The sequence below is a fragment of the Pongo pygmaeus genome, chromosome 18 (genome assembly GCF_028885625.2).
Source record: "Pongo pygmaeus isolate AG05252 chromosome 18, NHGRI_mPonPyg2-v2.0_pri, whole genome shotgun sequence".
Taxonomy (NCBI): domain Eukaryota; kingdom Metazoa; phylum Chordata; class Mammalia; order Primates; family Hominidae; genus Pongo; species Pongo pygmaeus.
This window is the reverse complement of record NC_072391.2, coordinates 17,528,384-17,549,708: the sequence shown is the minus strand read 5'-3', so window position 1 is coordinate 17,549,708 and position 21,325 is coordinate 17,528,384. Positions and strand designations below refer to the sequence as shown.

Sequence of the window (21,325 nt, the reverse complement as noted above, 5' to 3'; positions counted from 1 at the left end):
CTTGTGAGAAAAGATCCAAACCAATTTTGACTTCTGCTGAAGTATTTAACTTGACTTTGAAATGTGATCTTTGTTGACAGGTCAAAGAAATTCATTGATCCTATTTATCAGGTATGGGAAGACATGAGTGCTGAAGAGCTACAGGAGTTCAAGAAACCCATGAGAAAGGTCAGTTTGTGATTGATTGAGCACACTCTCGGAATCTCCTTTCTGGCTCCGGGTCACAGTCAGATAGTAAGTGGCAAGTCACTCATGCGTGTCATCCCCGCACTTTAGGGGGTCAAGGCCAGAGGATTGCTTGAGACCAGCCTGGGCAACACAGTGACACCCTGTTTCTACAAAAATTTTTTAAATTAGCTCGGCGTGGTGGTGCACATCTGTAGTCCCAGCTCCTCTGGAAGCTGAGGTGGGAGGTCAAGGCTGCAGTGAGCTGTAAATGTAGCACGGCACTCCATCCTGGGCAACAGAGCAAGACCCTGTTTTCTTTAAAAAAGCACACCGAAACCGTGCCTTACTCATTCTACCTTTATAAAATTCCAAGCCCAGGTTTTGGTGTTATTTAAAGAGTCTGTGGCTTTTTTGGATAAATTGCTTAACCAGACACTTCACATACTGACATGTGAGAAGCGAAGGTTAATTACAAATTAGCTGAACAAATTTAGATCTTTGCCACTTGCGCATTCTCACCAAGTAACAATCTCCAGTTGACTCATGTTGAAATTGACCCAGCAGTTTACATTAGTTTTATAGAGCTTCATGAATGGCTGGTGAAGACGCAGGTTGCAACACACCCTCCAGGTCACATGAGGTGGAGCTGAGACAGTTACAGTTAGAGAGGAAAGTTAGAATCCAGTAATAAAGAATTTCGCTGCTCTGTTGCTTGGGAGCACATTTGTTTTCTCATTAAAAGCAGCTTCAAGATGGCTTTTTTGTTGTTGTTTTTAATAAGTAATCATTGGAAAGCACCTTTCATCTTTTTCTCTATGTTTTGCATTTGTTGAGGGGCGTGTAATTCATTCACATTGTGTTAGGTACAAGAGCTCTAACACTGGGCAAGAATGACTCGTCATGTTTCCTGTCCCCATTGAGCTTCAAATCTGTTTGCAAGTCAGACTTGAAACAAATGATTACAATGTGTGATGAGCAGTTATGTGGGTATGTTGGTAAGAAGGAAGTGCTTATCAGAGGGAGCTTTTGTTCTGTTCTGTTTTGTTTTTTTAGAGACATGGTCTCGCTATGTTGCCCAGGCTAGATTCGGAACTCTTGAGCTCAAGCAGTCCTCCCACCTCCGCCTCCCGAGTAGCTGGGACTACAGGCTTGTGCCACTACACTGGCTTTCTTTTGAAATTAAGATATTTTCTTCACCATCTTTACAAACGTTAACACCTTCCTGAGGAAGGAATTATTGAAAGCTTTTCAGTCAGCAATGGTGACGTTACTGATGATTTCTGATGTTTCTACAGGAGATAGTGGAAGATGAAGATGATGACTTTCTGAAAGGCGAAGTGCCCCAGAATGATACCGTGATTGGGATCACACCGAGCTCCTTTGACGCGCATTTCCGAAGTCCTTCGAGTAGTGTGGGCTCCCCACCCGTGTTGTACATGCAACCCAGTCCCCTCTGACGGCAGAGATTTGTGACTGAGTGTGACATTTGGGATTCCTCATCACTCGTCATACCCTCAGTACCCAGCTCGTGCCATTGGGCATTGATGGCATTGAGCTGGAGTGAGTGCCTGCGGCTGTGGCACTTCCAGGTTCGACTGAATCAAGCATCTGAAGACTGGGTTTTTTTGTTGTTGTTGTTCCCCTTACAGACAAAATGAAGACTATCATGTGCAATCTTTTACAGTGGGGTTGATGATATATTTGGAAGGATTTGCTTGTTTAATATGTACATTTTTTGTGTTAACAGCTTTTTGACACAATTACTGGGTAATTTCTAACATAGGCAGCAGACTGTTTCACGGGTTGCTGTTTTAACATGGGTTTTTGTCAGATCCATGGTCATAGGACTTTGCTGATCAGCTTTCAGTGAAGAATCCTCTAAGTTAAAACTTCTATTTAAAGACTTTAACTATTTAAAGAAAGTGTTTATTTTGGCTACATTGTTCACCTTCTGCTGTATTGGTATTTGTCTGTTGGGATTTCAAGGGAGTGTAGAGAAGATAGAAAGAAAGCCAAGAGCTGGCCCGACGTGGTCTGGGACGCAGAGTTGGAGCTGGCACTGAAGATCTCCAGGGACTTCAGAGACCAATAAAAGCCCATAGGGAAGAGAGAGGGGATATAGAGAAACAGGATCAGATGTGTAATATACTTGGCACAGCGAAAAAATGGATTTAAAAGACAGAAATGGAGGTCCAGGTAGATGTAATTCACACGGACTGAAAGTGAGCCTGGGCTTGTGTGAAACACATGAGATTGGATTTGACCCCTTGGCTCTCAAGTGTCCCCTTAGATCTAGAACTGCTCCATGGTGGCCATCAGATCAAGTCAGTTTTGATCTGCATCAGTTAGTTATTGAGAATTTCTTTGTTCAAACAGGAAAATTTTTTTAGATTATTTGGTGTTACAGTTTTGCTCACAACAATAGGTGGAAGTTTCTAGTGCAGTCTTGGTCTGTTGGCTGTGCGTATCGTACATTCGGCTTGGTGAAATCCTTCTCTAAAGCCTCTTTGTATTTTTATAACTAAACAGAGGAAGTCTTCAGAAGACCTCGCTTTATAACAAATTTGTGCAAACACTGCTAGAGTCATTTTGAAGCTCAAGCATTTTCACTTTGTTTCTTACATGTGTACTTTTTTGTTTACTTGTGAAAATGGCCATCTTTAAGCATATTTATTTTCTGGCACTTCTATTTATTTAAAGGCAAGCAATATTTTGTTGATCATAAATATTTTGTAATGAAATACGTCCTCTTTCCCAGGGCTTTGTATGCGCTTGTATAATTACATTGATGGCAATGTAGAGTTTGAATTTCAGTGTGTAAATACTTTTTTGGAAAATAGAAATTTTTATTGCTTTAAAGTTTTGGATATGGGTGGTTTTCTTTTGGGGGCTTGGTGGAAAGTCATTTGAGAACTTTAAGGTTCTCTTTTTAACTGCTGGCAAAATGTTGATTTTTTTATATTAGATAAAATGAGTAAATGAAATTCCCCAGAAATTAATAGTAAGTGGGGTCTTTGTGGGTTGGGAAGTAGTTTTAACGTAGAAAGATATTTACAGATAAGTCTGTTTAATTTCAAAGAGTTTGTGAAAAAAAATCCATGGTGAAAATAAAACAATGACATGGTTAATCTGGAACTTTCATTCTTATACCAATAAAAGGTACCTCAATAACATGTTCTTTCAATTTCTGTTTTTTTTTTTTTTTTATTTAATGTATTAAAGCATTTTGCAGTGGAAAACTCCTGAGGCATTGCTGTTGAAGAGGGAGAAATAGTGCTGGTGTGCTGGGGGGCTTGATGAAATTCATTGCATGCCGGGGTGAGGATGGCTTCCGTGTGCACCGTATGAAGTATCCGCGACTCTCCTTAATCATACCCAGCCAAGAGTGATTGAGGCTTGAGCAGGTCCAAGGGAAGCAGACACTTCTTTCAAAAAGTTACATGCTTTGAAGGGACATCTATGGGGAAAAATACTGTGAAATCGCCTTAGAAATTGCATGCCAACAATGGGAATTTTTCCTTTCACTAAAAAGCAAGCTGTCAGTTGTAGGAGTCTCCAGGGTCTGTCCTTTTGTCTGTGTGCTCTGGTTTGGTCTTCCTTGATGAGAAGTGGCTGAATTTTTACAAGTCAACTTACCGAGTGCCACGGGCTTCCTTTCCTAACTAGCTGTTTGACCTTGAGCAAGTTACCTAACCTTTCTGAGCGCTAATTAAACTGTAAAATGGGAAAAAGATACTAGTGTAAGGCTTTAAGGATTCGATGCATGTACAAGTTAACGGCCGTTGTTTTCTTGTAAGAAAGGAAGCACTTTCATGGGAAGTTTTTTTCGGTTAAAGATAACTTCCATTTCTTCCATAATACCTACCTCCCTGGTACCAACTTAGATCTGAACTGGAGAGGAGGAAGCAGCGTGTTTCCCTTGCCAGGCAGTGCTTAGGATGGTGGTTCTTAACCCTAGCTGTGCCCTAGAATCAGTCCCTCGGAGTGCTGAGAAATAAGGATGCCCAGGCTCACATCACACACCAACTCAACCTCTGATTGAATCAGTCTCCAGAAGAAGGGTCTGGATGTGGATGGTTTTTAAAGCCCCCTGGTGATTCAAAGGTGCAGGTTGCCTTGAGAACTGTTCATTGGTTTACAACTGCATACTTTTCTTGTTTCAACTAATTGAACATCCAAAGCTCCACCATGTTTTGTTCCATCAAATGCTTTCCTTTTGTGTGTTTCAGTCTGACTCTGGATCGTTGAGTAGGATTTATAATGTATCTAATAATTTGGGGCCAGGTGTGGTAGCTCATGCCTGTAATCTGAGCACTTGGGGAGGACAGTGAAAGGATCTCTTGAAGCTAGGAGTTTGAGATCAGCTGGGGCAACATAGTGAGACCCCCATCTCTACATTAAAAAATTTGAAACACAAATTGGGATCCTTTCACTAAATATTTACTAAGGTTCTGTATAATGTTCATCATTCTTTTTTTTGAGACAGAGTCTCACTTCACTCTATCACCCAGGCTGGAGTGCAGTGGTGCAATCACGGCTCAACAACTGCAACCTCTGCCTCCTGGGTTCAAGTGATCCGCCCACCTCAGCCTCCTGAGTAGCTGGGACTACAGGTACGCACCACCATGCCTGGCTAATTTTTGTATTTTTAGTAGAGATGGGGTTTCACTATGTTGGCCAGGCTGGTCTTGAACTCCTAACCTCAAGCAATCTGTCCGCCTCGGCCTCCCAAAGTGCTGGGATTACAGGCGTGAGCCACCATGTCTGGCCTCAAAAAAGTGTAATTTAAAAAATATTTCCCTGTATATATTCTTTGAACCTTGCCATCAGCCATCTTGTGAGGCAGGTTGGTTTCCTATCTTAAAGAAACAGGCTTTCCAACATTGTTAATTAGTGCTTTCTTTTTCTTTTTCTTTTCTTTTTTTGAGACGGTCTTGCTGTAATCACCCAGGCAGGAGTGCAGTGGCGCAGGAGTGCAGTGGCGCAGTCGTGCCTCATTGCAGCCTTGACCTCTCGGGCTTGACTGAGCCTCCCGAGTAGCTGGGACTACAGGCCTGCCACCATGCCCAGCTAATTTTTGTATTTGTTGGAGAAGCAGGGTTCCCTGTGTTGTCCAGGCTCGTCTCGAACTTCTGGGCTCAAGTGAGTCCTCCTTTGGCCTTTCAAAGTGCTGGGGTTACAGGCATGAGCCGCAGTGCTGGCCACACACCTGCTATTGCTTCCTCATTGCCTGTAGACCAAAATTTGTGGAGCTGGGGTGGGAAGAGAGGTAGGGGTGTGGTTTCCTGCTTGTTATCTGGCTCATTTAGTCCTTTAACACAGGACTCAGCCTAGGAGATTGATAACCTGAGATTACGTGAAAAAAGATCACCCAAAAGTGAAAAACCAGTTAGGCAAACTGCACCAGCCCCAGGCAGAACCTACAGAACCTTGTTCTTCACCTTTGCACTTCCAAATGCCTCACTTTGATTGACTACTCTTTGCTCTGCAATTCCAATAATAGCTATCTTTAGAGTGTTTAGTTTGTACCAGGTGAGACAAACATGCTATTCTACAAAACCAGTTCAGAGAAGTTAAGTAACTTGCTCCAGGCCAGCCTGCTGGTCATTGATCACCCTGGATTCAAACCCTGTTTTTAGCTCTGAGCTTCCCAGTTGGGACTTACTTAATGTCGCCTGCGTTAGAATGAGTTGTTTACAGTCTAGGAGCATCTTATAGTGATGGAGAGCACTGGCTTTGGAATCATGCAAAGCTAGGTTCAGTCTTCGTTCTACTATTTATTTCTACCACTTTGAGCAAGTTACTGTATCTGTTATAACGGAGGTGTTGATAGTAGCTCCTACATTTGTGAGGACAAATGACAAATGAGGTGTTGATAGTAGCTCCTACATTTGTGAGGACAAATGAGAAATGTAGGTGTAATAATACAGAGAAATAATTTCCTGGTAGCTAGAAATAGAGTTATTTTGGGTGAGAAGTTGGGTAACCTGGCGATGGGAACACCATCTTCTACAGTCACTTCTTTACTGTAGTAAATTTCCTGGTATTTTTGTTGAACGGGGTGTGTAAGCTGAGGGGGAGATTTATGAAAGAAGACGATGAATACGGATGATAAAATTCTAATAAAGTTTCTGCTCTATCATGTGGCTCCTCTGTATCTTTTGTAAAATTACTTTTTGTTAATGTGCTGCAGAGTCGGATGAATTTGAGCAATATTTCCAAGTTTTAGAAGAGAGCTCCACGGTGAGACGCCTCTCACCTTGGGGACCTGTCCTCAGATTAAGGGCTCTGCAGTCAGTATCCGCAAATCCTTCCCCCACGGTTCCCAGCCCACCTGTGAGTGGCCTATTGGATTCCAATCACGACGTGTTAATCGATGATCTCTTTAGTACGTGGGGCTAGCACAGTTCAGGATATATTTTCTCAGTTTAAGACCATTTACATTTATTTTTATTATTATTTTTAGAAACAGAGTCTTCCTCTGCAGTGCCCAAACATAGCTCATTGCAGCCTCCCACTCCTGGGGTCAAGAGAGCCTCCCGCCTCAGCCTACAGAGTGGCTGGGATTACAGGTGCATGCCACCATGCCCAGTTAATTTTTAAATTTTTGGCAGAGATGAGGGTATGGGGGAGGGTGGGTCTCACTAGGTTGCCCAGGCTGGTCTCGAACTCCTGGCCTCAAGCGATCCTCCTGCCTCGGCCCCCCAAAGTGCTGGGATTACAGGCGTGAGCCACCGTGCCCGCCTGATTAGGTTTATTATTACTCATTGAATGCAATCCTACCGAGCTGCACAGCAGGGTCCCAAACTCAAGCCTGTGGAAGGTCGCACACCTGGGAAGCGTGGAGCAATGACCTAAAGCGCAGCAGTCGGAGCCAGAACCCACCCAGGGAACTCGCCTGGAGGATCTCTTGGCTGGTGCAGCTGCTCCCTGGCCGCTCCCCTTTCCCCGCTCCTTCACTCCCACGCTTTTGGGACTACCCTTCCCAGCGCCCCTTGCGGAGGAGGCGGGCCGCGCGCTGCTTCCGGGGCCGATTCCTGTCTTTGGACTACATTTCCCGTGAGGCCTTGCGACCCTGTCCTGGATTTCTCCAGTCTCTTCGGCCAGCTCCGCCTCCGCCTGGACTCCACTTCCCGGCAGCGCCCGCGGTGGGGCGGGGCCGGACGAGGCGGGACGCGCGGCCCGAGGGGCGGGGACGCGCGGCCCGAGGGGCGGGGACGCGCGGCCCGAGGGGCGGGGACGCGCGGCCCGAGGGGCGGGGACGCGCGGCCCGAGGGGCGGGGACGCGCGGCCCGAGGGGCGGGGACGCGCGGCCCGAGGGGCGGGGACGCGCGGCCCGAGGGGCGGGGGCGGCGGGGGCGGCGGGGGCGGCGGGGGCGGCGGGGGCGGCGGGGGCGGCGGGGGCGGCGGGGGCGGCGGGGGCGGCGGGGGCGGCGGGCGGCCCGGGGCTGCAGGGGCAGGAGCCGCCTCCTCCCAGGGCCTGCCTGGGCGGCCGCCTCCGCTATGCCGCTGCTAGCCGAGGGGCGGCGGGTGAGGCTGCAGCAGTCAGCCGGGAACCTCCTCCGATCCCATCCGCCTTTGGAGGTGAGTGGGGCGCGGCGCGGGGCTTCGGGGCGGGCCCGAGGGGAAGCTGCAGGGCGGGCGAGCGCCCTCCTCACCCCACCGCTGCCCGCCTCACGCGACACAGACTTGAAACTTAGCCCTGTTGGCACATCCGGAGCCCCGGCCGTCGGCTCGCGTCTTCCCCTTGAGGGGTGCGGGAGTTTTTGCCTTCTTTAGACTTCAGCAGGCTGCCGCGGAGGCCACTGTCTGACAGGGGAGGGGACGGGGGCCCAGAGAGGTTAGGTGACTTGCCCAAGGTCGCACAGCACTGCGGCTCGGGGACACGCCGGGACCCCCATTCCCAGACGGGGCGGCTGCAGCCCCCAGAGGGCTCTGTCCGTTTAGGCAAATATGGCCGCCCGCCTTCGGGGACCCGCAGCCTGCGGTGAACGTTGCTTTGTCCCTGCGTCCGCGTGGAGCAGGAGGTTATTCCAGGGTGGGCTTCGGAGAGCGTTTGGCCTGGGGGATCTTGGCGGGGACCCCCAGTCCTTCCTCTTCTCTCTCCCCTACCCCCGGAGCGTAGGGCGCCGAGTTATTTTTAGCCGCAAGAGAGAGCCCTGCTTTCCGCAGCTGGGCCACAGGACCACGCCCTGATGCACGGGTTTTGTTTTTGTTTTTTCTGCTTTTGTGCTCAAATAGATCTCTGAACTCTTGTCCACGCTTCTGCAGGGACTGTCGGCAAGGGGGTTCTCAGGTTTTAAAAAGAGCGGGGCGTGGCGACAGGGGGCAAACGTCCTACTTGCCATAGATCCTGTTAAAGGGGAATCAATCATTTCGTTGATTTGAGAGTCAAATATCGAGCCCCTAATATCTGTTGGGCACCGTACTGATCACTGTCCCTGCCCTCGAAGTGTTTGTAGTCTAGAAGGGAGAATGGTTTCTGATGAAGAAGACTCAGATACTATAAAACTGTTAAGCGCCATAAAGAAAAAGCATCCCCTTTCACTCTGAATGGGAAGCACAAGAACCTGACCAAGTGTGTTGGGTTGGGGAAGGCATTTAGAGGTTTCATCTGTCACAGCTGTACAGTTTCTGATTATTTTGTTTGCTTGTTTGTTCTCTATTTGATCTGTCCCCAGAATGTAAGCCTCCTGAAGGCAGATAAGAGTAGTGTCCTCACTTTTGTATCCTCAGAGTGTAGGACGGTCCCTGGCATAGAATTGGCGCTCAGTAAAGATTTGTTGCATAAATGGCACAAAATGATCCCTGAACGTGTTCTGAAGGGTGACAAGGACTTACTGACGGGGAGAAGGCAGACAGCTCTGTGTGATTCTCAGCTTGCATTTCAGGACCGACCATCGTCTGTTAGCCAACATGCACCGAGCTAGGCGTGGTGGCGTGTCACTTTATCCTTGCATTGTGTTACTGTCCTGTTAACTAGCGAAGTCGAGAGTAGGACTCACCAAGGAAAAATAATTTCAGCCGCCTGAAGAATTTAGGGGATGCTCTACTTTTATGTCTGTTTGAAAATGTCCGTGATGGAAAGTTAGATGGGTGTCTTGGGCTGCACACTTAAGTGTGGAGGGGGATTTGGTGACACATTGGGGCTGCTCCTCTCGGAGGAAGGTTTTGGCCTATTTAAGAAGATTTGTCCTAGAAAGGCTATGTACTGGGGACCAGTTTGTGTTACAGGAACTTTGGAAGGGGGCGATCACTTTGATTTGCGGCAGTGTAAGTGAAGAAGGATGCAGGCACGAGAGAGATTTGAAAAGGAGAAGAAGGGTGAGGGCATCGCAGCTGGGCAAGCCGCCTGGGGCGCGGCAGGCAGGAGGGGAAGGGCCCAGTGGGTGGGTGGCCTGGCCAGTTTCTCCAGAGCAGCCAGGGTGAGGAGGGGAAGCATGGAAAGTAAAGCTACAGGGGTGGATTGTACCCAGATGACCAAATGACCAAGGGGCTTAGATGGACCTTTCACCTACTTAGCAACAGGGAGACATTAAAGGTTGGGGTGTTTTTGTTTTTGTTTTTTTTTGAGACTTAGTTTTGCTCTGTTGCCCAGGCTGGAGTGCTGTGGTGCAATCTCAGCTCACTGCAACCTCCGTCTCCCAAGGTTCAAGCGATTCTCATGCCTCAGCCTCCCAAGTAGCTGGGATTACAGGTGTATGCCACCACGCCCAGCTAATTTTTTTATTTTTGGTAGAGACGGGGTTTCACCGTGTTGGCCAGGCTGGTCTTGAACTCCTGACCTCAAGTGATCTGCCCGTCTCGGCCTCCCGAAGTGCTAGGATTACCGGTGTGAGCCACTCCACCCGGCCTGGATTATTTTTATATAATAAAGCAGGGTGTCCTCTTTGTAGGAAAGCAAAATATAATAATACAGAAAAGAAAAAAAAATGTATGACTACGACCATTCTTCAGTTTGGTGAAAGTCCTAATGAAGGTTTTTCTTTGTATATACTTTACTTTTTTTAAAAAAATGATAGCTTACTATATGTTGCTATACATTATACATTATAGTGTGTTTTTCATGTAACGATGTGTTCTGAGTATGGAGTACCAACAGTTAGAAGCCTGTGTGTAGCTACGACTAGCAAATAACAACAATAACAGTAATACAGTGGAAGCTGCCAAGCACCACAGCAAGAGTTACTGCTATTCCCATTTTACAGATGAGGACTGTGAGGCACAGAGAGGCTGGGAAACTGGCCCCAGGCCCCACATCCTGGGAGTGGTGAAGCCAGGATTGGAACCCTGGCAGCCTGCCCTTGACCCTGGAGCTGCGCTATTCAGTACAGTAGCCACGAGCCATGTGGTTACTTAGGATTTAAATTAAAAATCAATTACAATTAGATACAATTGAAAACTCAGTTCCTCAGTTGCAGTAGCCACATTTCAAGTGCTGAGCAGACGGCATGGCTACTAATGAGACAGTGTGAATATAGACGGTGGCCATCCCTGCATAGAGTTCCTTTGGCCAGAGCTGTGCCCTCCCTTAGTCACTCTTAACCAGTCACTGGGTACTCGGTAACCAGTCCTGCAACATCTTGGGTAATATAGTTCCACAGAGTCTACAAGATGCTCGCAGCGTAGCTTAGTTCCTGCTTCTATTATTTATTTATTTTTTGAGAGATGGAGCCTTGCTCTGTCACCCAGGCTGGAATGCAATGGCGTGATCTTGGCTCACTGCAACCTCTGCCTCCCAGGTTCAAGCGATTCTCCTGCCTCAGCCTCCTGAGTATCTGGGATTACAGACATCCGCCACCATGCCCGGCTAATTTTTGTATTTTTAGTAGAGATGGGGCTTCAACATGTTGGCCAGGCTGGTCTGAAACTCCTGACCTCAAGTGATCCTCCCGCCTCAGCCTCCAAAGTGCTGGGATTACAGGCGCTAGCCACTGTGTTGGGCCTCATAATTTCTTATATAGCATTGTGCTTTACAGTTCACAAATCATTTTCATGCCCCTCTCCTGTTTGTAAAGGAAGAATTGACAAACAGGACAGCAGGCGTGAGGGTCACATGATCATCCCCCAGGTCACAGCTAGGTGATTGGCTAAGACACAGGTCAACAAGCCACCGCTCATGGGCCGGACCCTGCTTATGTATAGCCTATAGGCCAAGAATGGTCTTTATATTTCTCAAAGGTTGAGAAAAATCAAAATAGTATTTTGTAACGTGGGAAATGGTGTTGAAATTAAAACTTCGGTGTCACCTATAAATAAAGTTTTATTGGAACACAGCCACATCTGTATTGTCTATGGCTGCTTTCACTTCATAACAGCAGAGTAGAGCAATTGTGACAGAGACTGCGGCCTTGCAGAACCCCAAATATTTCCTGTCTGGCCTTTTTCAGAAAATCTGCCGGTCACTGGGTTAAGAGAATACTGCCATTGAATAGGAATTGGGAAATGGGGATGAGGGACTGAGGGAAAAGTTTTTTTTTTAAAGCAAATATTAGTATCTAGAGAATATTAGAAGTTAAGAAAAGTGGGACTACTTGCATATGAATTTATAAAGTAGGACTGTGTGTTTTTCCAAAGAAAGGAAGTTTGGCTAAACTCTTTTCACTACTTAAAAGAGCAAAAATTAGCCAAGTGTGGTGGCGTGCGCCTGTGGTTCCAGCTACTGCAAAGGATGCTGAGGTGGGAGGATTGCTTGAGCCCAGGAGTTTGAGGTTGCAGTGAGCTATGATCCGGCCACAGCACTTCAGCCTGGGCAACAGAGTGAGGCCTTGTCTGTGAAAAAAAAAAATTAAAAATAAAGTAGAGGCTGGGCACAGTGGCTCATGCCTATAATCCTAGCACAAGTGGGGTGGCGTGCGCCTGTGGTTCCAGCTACTGCAAAGGAGGCTGAAGCAGGAGGATCACATGAACCCAGGAGTTCGAGACCAGCCCGGGCAATACAGGGAGACCCCATCTCTCCAAACAATACAAAAATTAGCCAGGTGTGTTGGCTCACGCCTGTAGTTCCCAGCTCCTTGGGAGGCTGAGGTGGGAGGATTGCTTGAGGCCAGAGGCTGCAGTGAGCCACGATCTCGCCGCTGCACTCCAGCCTGGGAGACAGTAAGACCCTGTCTAAAAAAAGAAATTAAAAGATAGAGCAAAGCAGTCTGCTGTTTTAGTTTTCTGGCATTCTCTCTTATAATTTTTGCTTTTATTTCTTTGGGAAATCATAGGAGCTGTGTTGAAGAGAGACATGATTTTTGGTCTTTGTGAAAGCAGTAATTAATTTCTCACAAATAGCTTTGCTTTTGAGTGGTGACCCAATTGTGAACATGAGTGTTAAAAATTCGCCTTTGCGCCCTCCCTTCTCTTCCCTTCCCTCAAAGAACAAAGCAGAAGGTAAGTATCTCAGGAGTAATCAAGAGGGAATTCTGAATTCTCCCCTGTTATTCTGAACTAAGGTGAGGTAAGATGTGGAATGAAAATGAGAGGCTTTCACCTGTAGAGGTGTTCTGAGTTTTAGAGCAGTCACACCTGTTTCTCATTGACTTCTGGAGCAAGCAAGGCTGTCTTGCCCATCTAATTTTACACTGCAGTTCATTTAATCTTTAGTTTGTTTCTTAAATTAAGGGGCTTGTCTCATTTTCATTGATACCTTGCTTCCAGTTAATGGAAGTTTATAAACAGAAGAAAACACCATGTAAGTAATCAAGCTGATCATTATGTTTATTGCATCTCTTCTTTTAGTTTAATTTTAATTTTTTTTTTTTTTTTTTTTTTTGAGGCAGGGTCTTGGTCTGTCACCCAGGCTGGAGTACAGTGGTGCAATCATGGCTCACTGCAGCCTCCACCTCCTGGCTGCAAGTGTTCCTCCTACCTGAGCCTCCAGAGTAGCTGAACTACAGGCACATGCCACCACACCCAGCTAATTTTTGTAATTTTTGTAGAGACAGGATCTTCCTTGTTGCCCAGGCTGGTTTTGAACTCTTAGGCTCAAGCAGTCCTCCCTCCTCAGCCTCCCAAAGTGCTGGAATTACAGTTGGGAGCCATCGCACCCAGCTGCTCTTATGTTTTATTAAGGGAGCACTAACCTAAATTAGCACCAGTCATGCGAAATGGCAAGAAGCTGATAGAAGACTAAGACTGCAAAACTGTCTTCCCGTGTAGACAATACATACATACATACGTTGTCTAGACATTTGAGGAAGATTTTGTTCATCCAGGAGTTTGTTGCAAGTAAGAAGGAAATTATGATACATTGTAGTGTTGTATCAATTTAACATTTTTGAAAAAGTTTTTGTTAAATAACCACTGAATTTTTAACCACTTAATTTTTTTTACAAGCTTACTAAATAAGTTTGTACAAATACTCAGATTATTGACACTTAGTATTAACATACCTTTCATAAATTTGCCTTATCCATTTTGTTCTTGTATTCTAATAATAACTGTGTGGTAGAACATTGAGAAGAGAGGACAACAGCCACAGGAAATCACTCATGTTTGCTCTTTTGGCACAGCCATGCTTGTATTGGTGAAATTTCCTTCCAGTATTTTTCTCTATGGGGATAAGCATTTAATCATTGTTGTATTAACGGCACATTTATAGCTCTTTAAAACATTTTTTGTACTTTTGTATTTTGCTTTGCAATTAGCATTTCAAAACTCTTTTTCCCATAGTTTTCATTTCTCACGACGGTGCAGTTAGTGGTTGTGACTTGGTTCTGTGCCTAATGTACTTACCTTTTCCATTGTTGCTCCCAGCTTTTTGCCATTACAAATTACACAGGGGGCTGGGCACGGTGGCTCATGCTATAATCCCAGCACCTTGGGAGGCCAAGGCAGGCAGATCACTTGAGGCCAGGAGTTTGATACCAGTGTGGCCAACATAGTGAAACCCAGTTTCTACTAAAAATACGAAAAGCCGGGCATGGTGGCACACGCCTGTAATCCCAGCTACTGGGGAGGCTGAGGCATGAGAATCGCTTGAACCTGGGAGGTGGAGATGGCAGTGAACTGAGATTACGCCACTGCACTCCAGCCTGGGCAACAGAACGAGACTCTGTCTCAAAAAAAAAAAAAAAAAAAAAGATAAAAGAAATAACACAGGGATGAACATATTTTGAGTTATTTCCTTAGGACAGATTTCCAGAAGTGAAATTACTAGGTTAGGGACTAAGGTAAAAAAGCGGAGGCCAGGTATGGTGGCTTATGCCTGTAATCCCAGCACTGTAGGAGGCCAAGGTGGGTGGATCACTTGAGTCCAAGAGTTTGAGACCAGCCTGGGCAGCATAGGCAGGCCCCATCTCTACAAAAAGTATAAAAATCAGCCAGGTGTGGCGGTGTGCGCCTGTACTCCCAGCACTTTGGGAGGCCGGGGTGGGTGGATTGCTTGACCCCAGGAGTTTGAGACCAGCCTGGGGAGCATAGGGAGACCTCGTCACTACAAAAAGTATAAAAATCAGCCGGGTGTGGTGGTGCAGGCCTGTAGTCCCAGCTATTTGCGAGGCTAAGGTGGTAGGATCGCTTGAGCCTGGGAGGTGGAGGCTGCAGTGAGTTGAAATTGTACCACTATACATCAGCTTTGGTGACAGAGTGAGAGACTGTCTCAGAAAATAAAAAAGAGGGGATGTGATTTCAGAGCCATCCATCCACTATTCCTGTGTAATCTGATTCTCTTTACAATGGTAAAATTGTTAAGAGTCTCACACTCTTTAGTAAAGAACTGTGATAGCTGGGTGTGGTGGGTCATGCCTGTAATCCCAGCACTTTGGGAGGCCAAGGCAGGAAGATTGCTTGAGCCCAGGAGTTCAAGACCAGCCTGGGAGACATAGTGAGGCCCTGTCTCTTTAAAAACAACAACAACAACAACAACAACAAAAAACAAACTATAATAAAGGGTTTTTGCATCTCATTTCATAGGTTACTATGACATCTGATTTCATAGGTTAAAAAAACCACCGCGCAGAACCTCATCGTTTTCTCTGCATTGTTCTGAATGACCGTGGCTGCTGCCTTTTTCTTTGAGCCTCTCTGTCCACTGACACACTCCCCACACACTAGCGTGCTGCCCACGCAGAGCCCGCTTTGGCTCTCTCCACATCTTTAGTTTTTCCATCCTCACTAATTTACATCACTGTTTTATTTTTTTTTAATTAAACAGGAAAGAGCCAGACTTCTCAGAGGTCAGTGTGTTCAACAAGTGGGACCCCAGGGCCTTCTCTATGTTCAGCAAACAGAGCTTGCAGTGACCTCCCCAAAGGATGGTAGGTTAGGAAGCAGTGAATTGGGCGTTATCCCAAAAGGCTGTTGGATATTTTATTTTATTTCTTTTTTAAACAGGCTCCATCTCCATTCTGGGTTCTGATGATGCCACTACTTGTCACATTGTGGTCCTGAGGCACACAGGTATGATGAGAGAGGTGAAGGAAACCATTACTTAAACTGACCCAACCTTTGGGAGCATTGAATTTCTCACGTTGAGTTTCCTGGTGTCTTGTTGGAAGCGGACTCCGCTTACCTTTTTTCTGGTCTGCATGGTGTCTCCCTGGTGTCCTGGTCAGAATGGGTTGGCTGGGCAGCACAGACCTTTCCGTTTTTCCCCTACAGGATATTCAAAGACGAGGCGGTCCGGAGGGACAGGCGGAGTCTCGGCCTGCGCACTGCACTCCCATCAGGAATAACTTGAGTCCTTTCACCCTTGTTCTTCAGGTAATGGGGCCACCTGCTTGACACATTGTGACGGAACCGACACCAAAGCTGAGGTCCCCTTGATCATGAACTCCATAAAATCCTTTTCTGACCACGCTCAATGTGGAAGGTGAGATCCACGCTGCTCTCATAGGTGAATTGAGATCTTGGAACCGTTGCATACAGGACGTGGCCGTGGAAGCTGTTAGGGGAACACAGGATGCCACCGCCGTCGTGTCTGCCTCGTTCCCCTGGAACAGAACCTGGCACGACGTGGGCACTGCGTGAGCAGTGGTTGAGTGAATGAGTGGGTGTTGGGCACAGGCAAGGAGTCCGTGCTGGATTTGAGATGGAAGGCTTGACTTTGAACTTGATGTCGCCTCAGGAACGTCGAGTTTGCGATTTTCACGTCGTTTTGCTCTCCCCCAGGTGTGGTAGCTCTTCATGCAGTCATTCCTCCCGCAGTTGCTTGTTAAATGCTTCCTCTCACCTACACCTTGTAGTTTCTAGGGACACAGCAGTGAAGACTAGACAGAAAGCCCGGCCCAAGATGTTTGTATTCCGAAGCCGAGAGACTGTACACAAGATGGGGTGTTGGGTGGTGAGGCGGGGCTGTGGAGAAAACCAGGCCAGGAAGATGTGGGGACCGCTAGGGGGCGAGGCATGTAGTTTTTTTTTCTTGTTCTCTTTTTGTTGTTGAGATAGGGTCTGGCTGTGTCGCCCTGTCTGGAGCGCAGTTGTGTGATCTCAGCTTACTGCAGCCTTGACTTTGCGGACTCAGGTGATTCTCCCACCTCAGCCTCCCAAGTAGCTGGGACCACAGGTGTACACCACCATACCCAGCTAGTTGTTTTTTTTTTTCTGTAGAGATAGGGTTTTGCCAAGTTGCCCAGGCCGGTCTTAAACTCTTGGGCTCAAGTGATCCTCCCAGCTGAGGGGTATAGTTTTAAATTCCAGCAGATTGGTAGTTTCCCCAAGGATTGCTGGATAAGAAGCGGCCTCTAGCCTGGGTGCCCCCACAGCACCTCATCCTCTCTCACTGCAGTAAAGTATCTGCTGCCTCCATTTGACAGAGACCGGCACTGAGGCTCAATGTGCTGGAGCACACAGGAGCTAAGTGGAGGCTGATGACACAGGCCTGCTGTCAAGACCACTGTTCACACACCTGTCCCCTCTCCTTGCTCTGTCTTTGTGTAGACCTGGCAGGCATTGCTCTCATTTTATTTGAAGTCTAAGGCAGCCATTGAGTGAACTATTCCCATCATATACAAAGGCTTAACAATCCTAGGAGTCAAAAAAGGAAAGAGAGAGTTCTCTGGGAGAGATTTGCCAGTCAATACCGATCGATTCTAAATTCTCCCTCTGCGGTCTGTGCCGAGGCTGGGCTGGCTTCATGGACATGTGACCCGTGCAGGCCCAAAATGGTATTTTCATTTTCCTGTCATCTTGGCCCCCGCAGGGGGACATAATCGATGCCATTATGTTGCCACACACTCTGCTTCATGGTTCTCAGAACGTGCCTGTCAGCTCTTCCTGCTCTGTTGTAGAACTGCGATCGCTCAGGGAGTCAGAGGCAAACCTGGTGGCCCAGTGGCAAGCACAGCCGTGGTGGCCACAGCTCTCCTTACTACTACTACTTGGAGTTTATTATGAGGCCCCTTGAGGCTGTGCCCTGTGTTAGGTACATCCAAGGTTCTGGTTCATCCCTTAGGAAGATTTTGTGTCTGAGAAGGCAGCGTGAAGTCTGGCAACACTTTGCCGAGTGTGAATTCGCCCAGTTGACGGGCTGTGGAAAAGGGGGTTAGTAGCTGAGTGTGGGAAACACTGGGTTCAAGAAAGTTAGTTGGATTTTTCAATCGCAGGACTTCTCAAGAGCTTCACTGTGCTAATGCGCAGTGTGACTCCTAAGGAGGGCTGCCAACAGGCAGTTGCCCAATCTTTTTTTTTTTTTTTAAATTTGTTTTAGAGCCAGGGTTTCACCCTGTCATCCAGGCTAGTCTCAAACTTCTGGGCTCAAGCAATCCTTCCACCTCTGCCTCCCAAGTAGCTGGGAATAGAGGTGTATGCCAGCACACCTGGCCCCAAACCATTTTTTTTTTTTTTTTTTTTTTTGAGACAGAGTCTGGCTCTGTCGCCCAGGCTGGCATACAGTGATGCAGTCTTGGCTCACTGCAGCCTCTGCCTCCTGGGTTCAAGTGATTCTTCTGCCTCAGCCTCCCGAGTAGCTGGGATTACAGACGCCCACCACCACACCCAACTTACTTATTTATTTTTTCCCCCTGAGATGGAGTCTTGCTCGATTGCCCAGAGCTGGAGTGCAGTGGCGTGATCTCGGCTCACTGCAACCTCTGCCTCCCAGGTTCAAGCAATTCTCCTGCCTCAGCCTCCCAAGTAGCTGGGATTACAGGTGCGCCACCATGCCTGGCTAATTTCTTTTTTTTTTTTTTTTTTTTGAGATGGAGTCTTACTCTGTAGTCTAAGCTGGAGTGCAGTAGCACGATCTTGACTCACTGCAACCTCTGCCTCCCAGGGTGAAGCAGTTCTCCTGCCTCAGCCTCCCAAGTAGCTGGGACTACAGGCGCATGCCATAATGCCCAGCTAATTTTTTTTTTTGTATTTTAGTAGAGATGCAGTTTTACCTTGTTGCCCAGGCTGGTTGCAAACTCCTGAGCTCAAGCAATCTGCCCGCCTCAGCCTCCCAAAGTGCTGGGATTACAGGCGTGAGCCACTGCCCCCGGCCTAATTTTTGTATTTTTAGTAGAGATGGGGTTTTACCCTGTTGGCCAGGCTGGTCTCGAACTCCTAACCTCAAGTGATCCGCCCACCTCAGCCTCCCAAAGTGCTAGGATTACAGGTGTGAGCCACTGCACCTGTCTTGTGCCTGTGCTCTTCTAGAGCAAAGCTCCCCACTGGTGCATGGAGGCGGCATCACATTTGTGTTCAGATACGGATTCCCTCAGTCATCAGGGCCCCTGGGCAGGGTCCCCAGAAGCTCGCCACTGGCCTTGGCAGTGTGCTGCCGATACTTTCTTTTGCGGTGGCACGAAGATGACCTGAAGCTCTGCTGTAGAGCAAGTGTTCATGGAAACTGAGAATGAAAGTTCAAAGTGAGACCAGCGCACGCACCGGTGTCTTCTTCTGGCCTCTGACCCCTGTCTCATCTCTTTGCCAGGCTGGAAGTGCACCTCGTTGGAGGCTTCAGTGACGACAGGCAGTTGTCACAAAAACTCACTCATCAACTTCTTAGTAAGTTCATTGTTTTTTTTCTTTCCCCCAAATTGGACATAAATATGTACCCATATTTGCTTGGGTTAAAAATCCCAACTGGTACAAAACCTGAGAAGGGCACACCCACTTGGAGCAGCACAGAGAAACAGACTGCCCAGCTTGGAATTTCACAGAAAGACTGAATGCGTGGAGCTCATGTGTAGGGGTAGCAGGGCTGGGGATAAGATTTTCTACTAAAACAGCAGTGAACACATTCCAAAATAGTAAGTGCTCTGAATTGTGTGAAAACAGAGCCACCCTCCCTCCTGGCAAAAATGTCCATTTTAATCTGCAGAAAATTAAAACACTGATGATACCATTTTTTCCCTATTAGCAAATTTTTTTTTCTTTTTTTCTTTTTTTTTTTTTCAGGGGTGGAGTCTTGCTCTGTTGCCCAGGCTGGAGTGCAGTAGCATGATCTCGGCTCACTGCAAGCTCTGCCTCCTGGGTTCAAGCAATTCTCTTGCCTCACTCTCCTGAGTAGCTGGGATCACAGGCGTGCGCCACCACACCCACCTAATTTTTGTATTTTTGGTAGAAATGGGGTTTCACCATGTTGGCCAGGCTGGTCGTGAACTTCTGATCTCTTGATGCACCTGCCTTGGCCTCTCAAAGTGCTGGGATTACAGGTGTGAGTCACCACACTTGGCCTAAATTTGCAAATATTTTCAAAAAAGAAAGAAACAAAAACAACATTGTCGTGTGTTGACTAACCACCAGGCCATGAAGTAAGCTTACTCATATGATGGTACAGCCTGTCTGGGAAGCAATTTGGCATCATGACTGAAGGCCTCACTCTGCCGCCCAGGCTGTAGTGCAGTGGCGCCATCATGGCTCACTGCAGTGTCAACCTACTGGGCTCAAGTGATCCTCCCTCCTCAGCCTCCCAAGTAGCTGTGACTAGGTGCATGCCACCATGCCCAGCTGATTTTTAAATTTTTTGTGGAGACAGGGTCTCGCCATGACTTAACTCTTAAAAAAGGTTCATATCCGGCCGGGCATGGTGGCTCATGCCTGTAATCCCAGCACTTTGGGAGGCCAAGGCAGGTGGATCACCTAGGGTCAGGAGTTCAACACCAGCCTGGGCAACATGGTGAAACCCTGTCTCTACTAAAATTACAAAAATTAGGCCGGGTGCAGTGCCTCATGCCTGTAATCCCAGCACTTTGGGAGTTCAAGGCAGGCCGATCACCTGAGGTCAGAAGTTCAAGACCAGCCTGACCAACATGGAAAAACCCCGTCTCTACTAAAAATACAAAATTAGCCGGGCATGGTGGTACATGCCTATAATCCCAGCTACTTGGGAGGCTGAGGCAGGAGAATCGCTTGAACCGGGGAGGTGTAGGTTGCGGTGAGCTGAGATGATGCCATTGCACTCCAGCATGGACATCAAGAGCGAAACTCCATCTCAAAAAAAAAAAAAAAAAAAATTATCTGGGCATGGTGGCGCACGCCTGTAATCCCAGCTATTCAGGAGGCTGAGGCAGGAGAATCACTTGAACCTAGGAGGTGGAGGTTGCAGTGAGCTGAGATCATACCACTGCACTCCAGCCTGGGTGACAGAGCGAGACTTCGTCTCAATAAATAAATAAATAGTTCATATCCTTTGACCCAGTAATACCCCTTGTGGAAATATATGCTAAGAAAATAATCTGAAATGTGCATAGAGATTTGAGCCTGAAGATGAGCAGTAGAACATTACTTATAACAGGAAATGTGATGTTATCAGAATAATAATTATGTAGTTGCTAAAAAATAACACATATAAGGGTGAGAATTACATGGGAAAATACCTGTGCACAAGCAAATCAGGATATAAAATTGTCGGCTGGGCGCGGTGGCTCATTCCTGTAATCCCAGAACTTTGGGCAGCCAAGGCAGGTGGATCAGTTGAGGTCAGGAGTTCGAGACCAGCCTGGCCAACATGGTGAAACCCCATCTGTCTCTACTGAAAATACAAAAATTAGCCAGGCATGGTGGCGCACGCCTGTAATTCCAGCTACTCGGGAGGCTGAGGCAGGAAAATCGCTTGAACCTGGGAGGTGGAGATGATGATGAGCAGAGATCGCTCCACTGCACTCTAGCCTGGGTGACAGAGCAAGACTCCATCTCAAAAAATAAAAGATATAAAATTGTCTTTATGGTCAGCTCTGCTGAGCATAGAAAAATATGGAAGAAAATCCACTAATTATTAACAGTGCTAGGATTATGGACATTAAAA

At 47.2% G+C, this 21,325-nt stretch overlaps 2 protein-coding genes across 14 annotated transcripts in view; both read left to right on the top strand.

Moving 5' to 3' along the window:
• LOC129015473 (RNA polymerase I-specific transcription initiation factor RRN3) overlaps positions 1 to 3,341 on the top strand; it is a 35,162-nt gene extending 31,821 nt beyond the window's left edge. For all 5 annotated transcript variants that reach the window (XM_054453541.2, XM_054453538.2, XM_054453539.2 and 2 more), the window contains 2 exons: positions 81 to 168; positions 1,464 to 3,341. In XM_054453541.2, the coding sequence (XP_054309516.1) occupies positions 81 to 168; positions 1,464 to 1,625 (250 nt within the window). In that variant the 3' untranslated portion in view covers positions 1,626 to 3,341. The remainder of the gene's footprint in view (positions 1 to 80; positions 169 to 1,463) is intronic.
• A 4,264-nt stretch (positions 3,342 to 7,605) lies between these two features.
• LOC129015264 (protein N-terminal asparagine amidohydrolase-like) overlaps positions 7,606 to 21,325 on the top strand; it is a 36,154-nt gene continuing 22,434 nt past the window's right edge. For 6 of the 9 annotated variants that reach the window (XR_010124318.1, XR_010124320.1, XR_010124319.1 and 3 more), the window contains exons 1-5: positions 7,606 to 7,752; positions 15,311 to 15,413; positions 15,490 to 15,555; positions 15,859 to 15,967; positions 19,010 to 19,083. Coding sequence is in view for 6 of the 9 variants with exons in the window: in XM_063654505.1 (XP_063510575.1) it covers positions 7,672 to 7,752; positions 15,311 to 15,413; positions 15,490 to 15,555; positions 15,859 to 15,967; positions 19,010 to 19,083 (433 nt within the window). In the remaining 3 variants the exon portion in view is untranslated. The remainder of the gene's footprint in view (positions 7,753 to 15,310; positions 15,414 to 15,489; positions 15,556 to 15,858; positions 15,968 to 19,009; positions 19,084 to 21,325) is intronic. The other 3 variants (XM_063654506.1, XM_063654508.1, XM_063654509.1) reach the window with 3 other exon arrangements.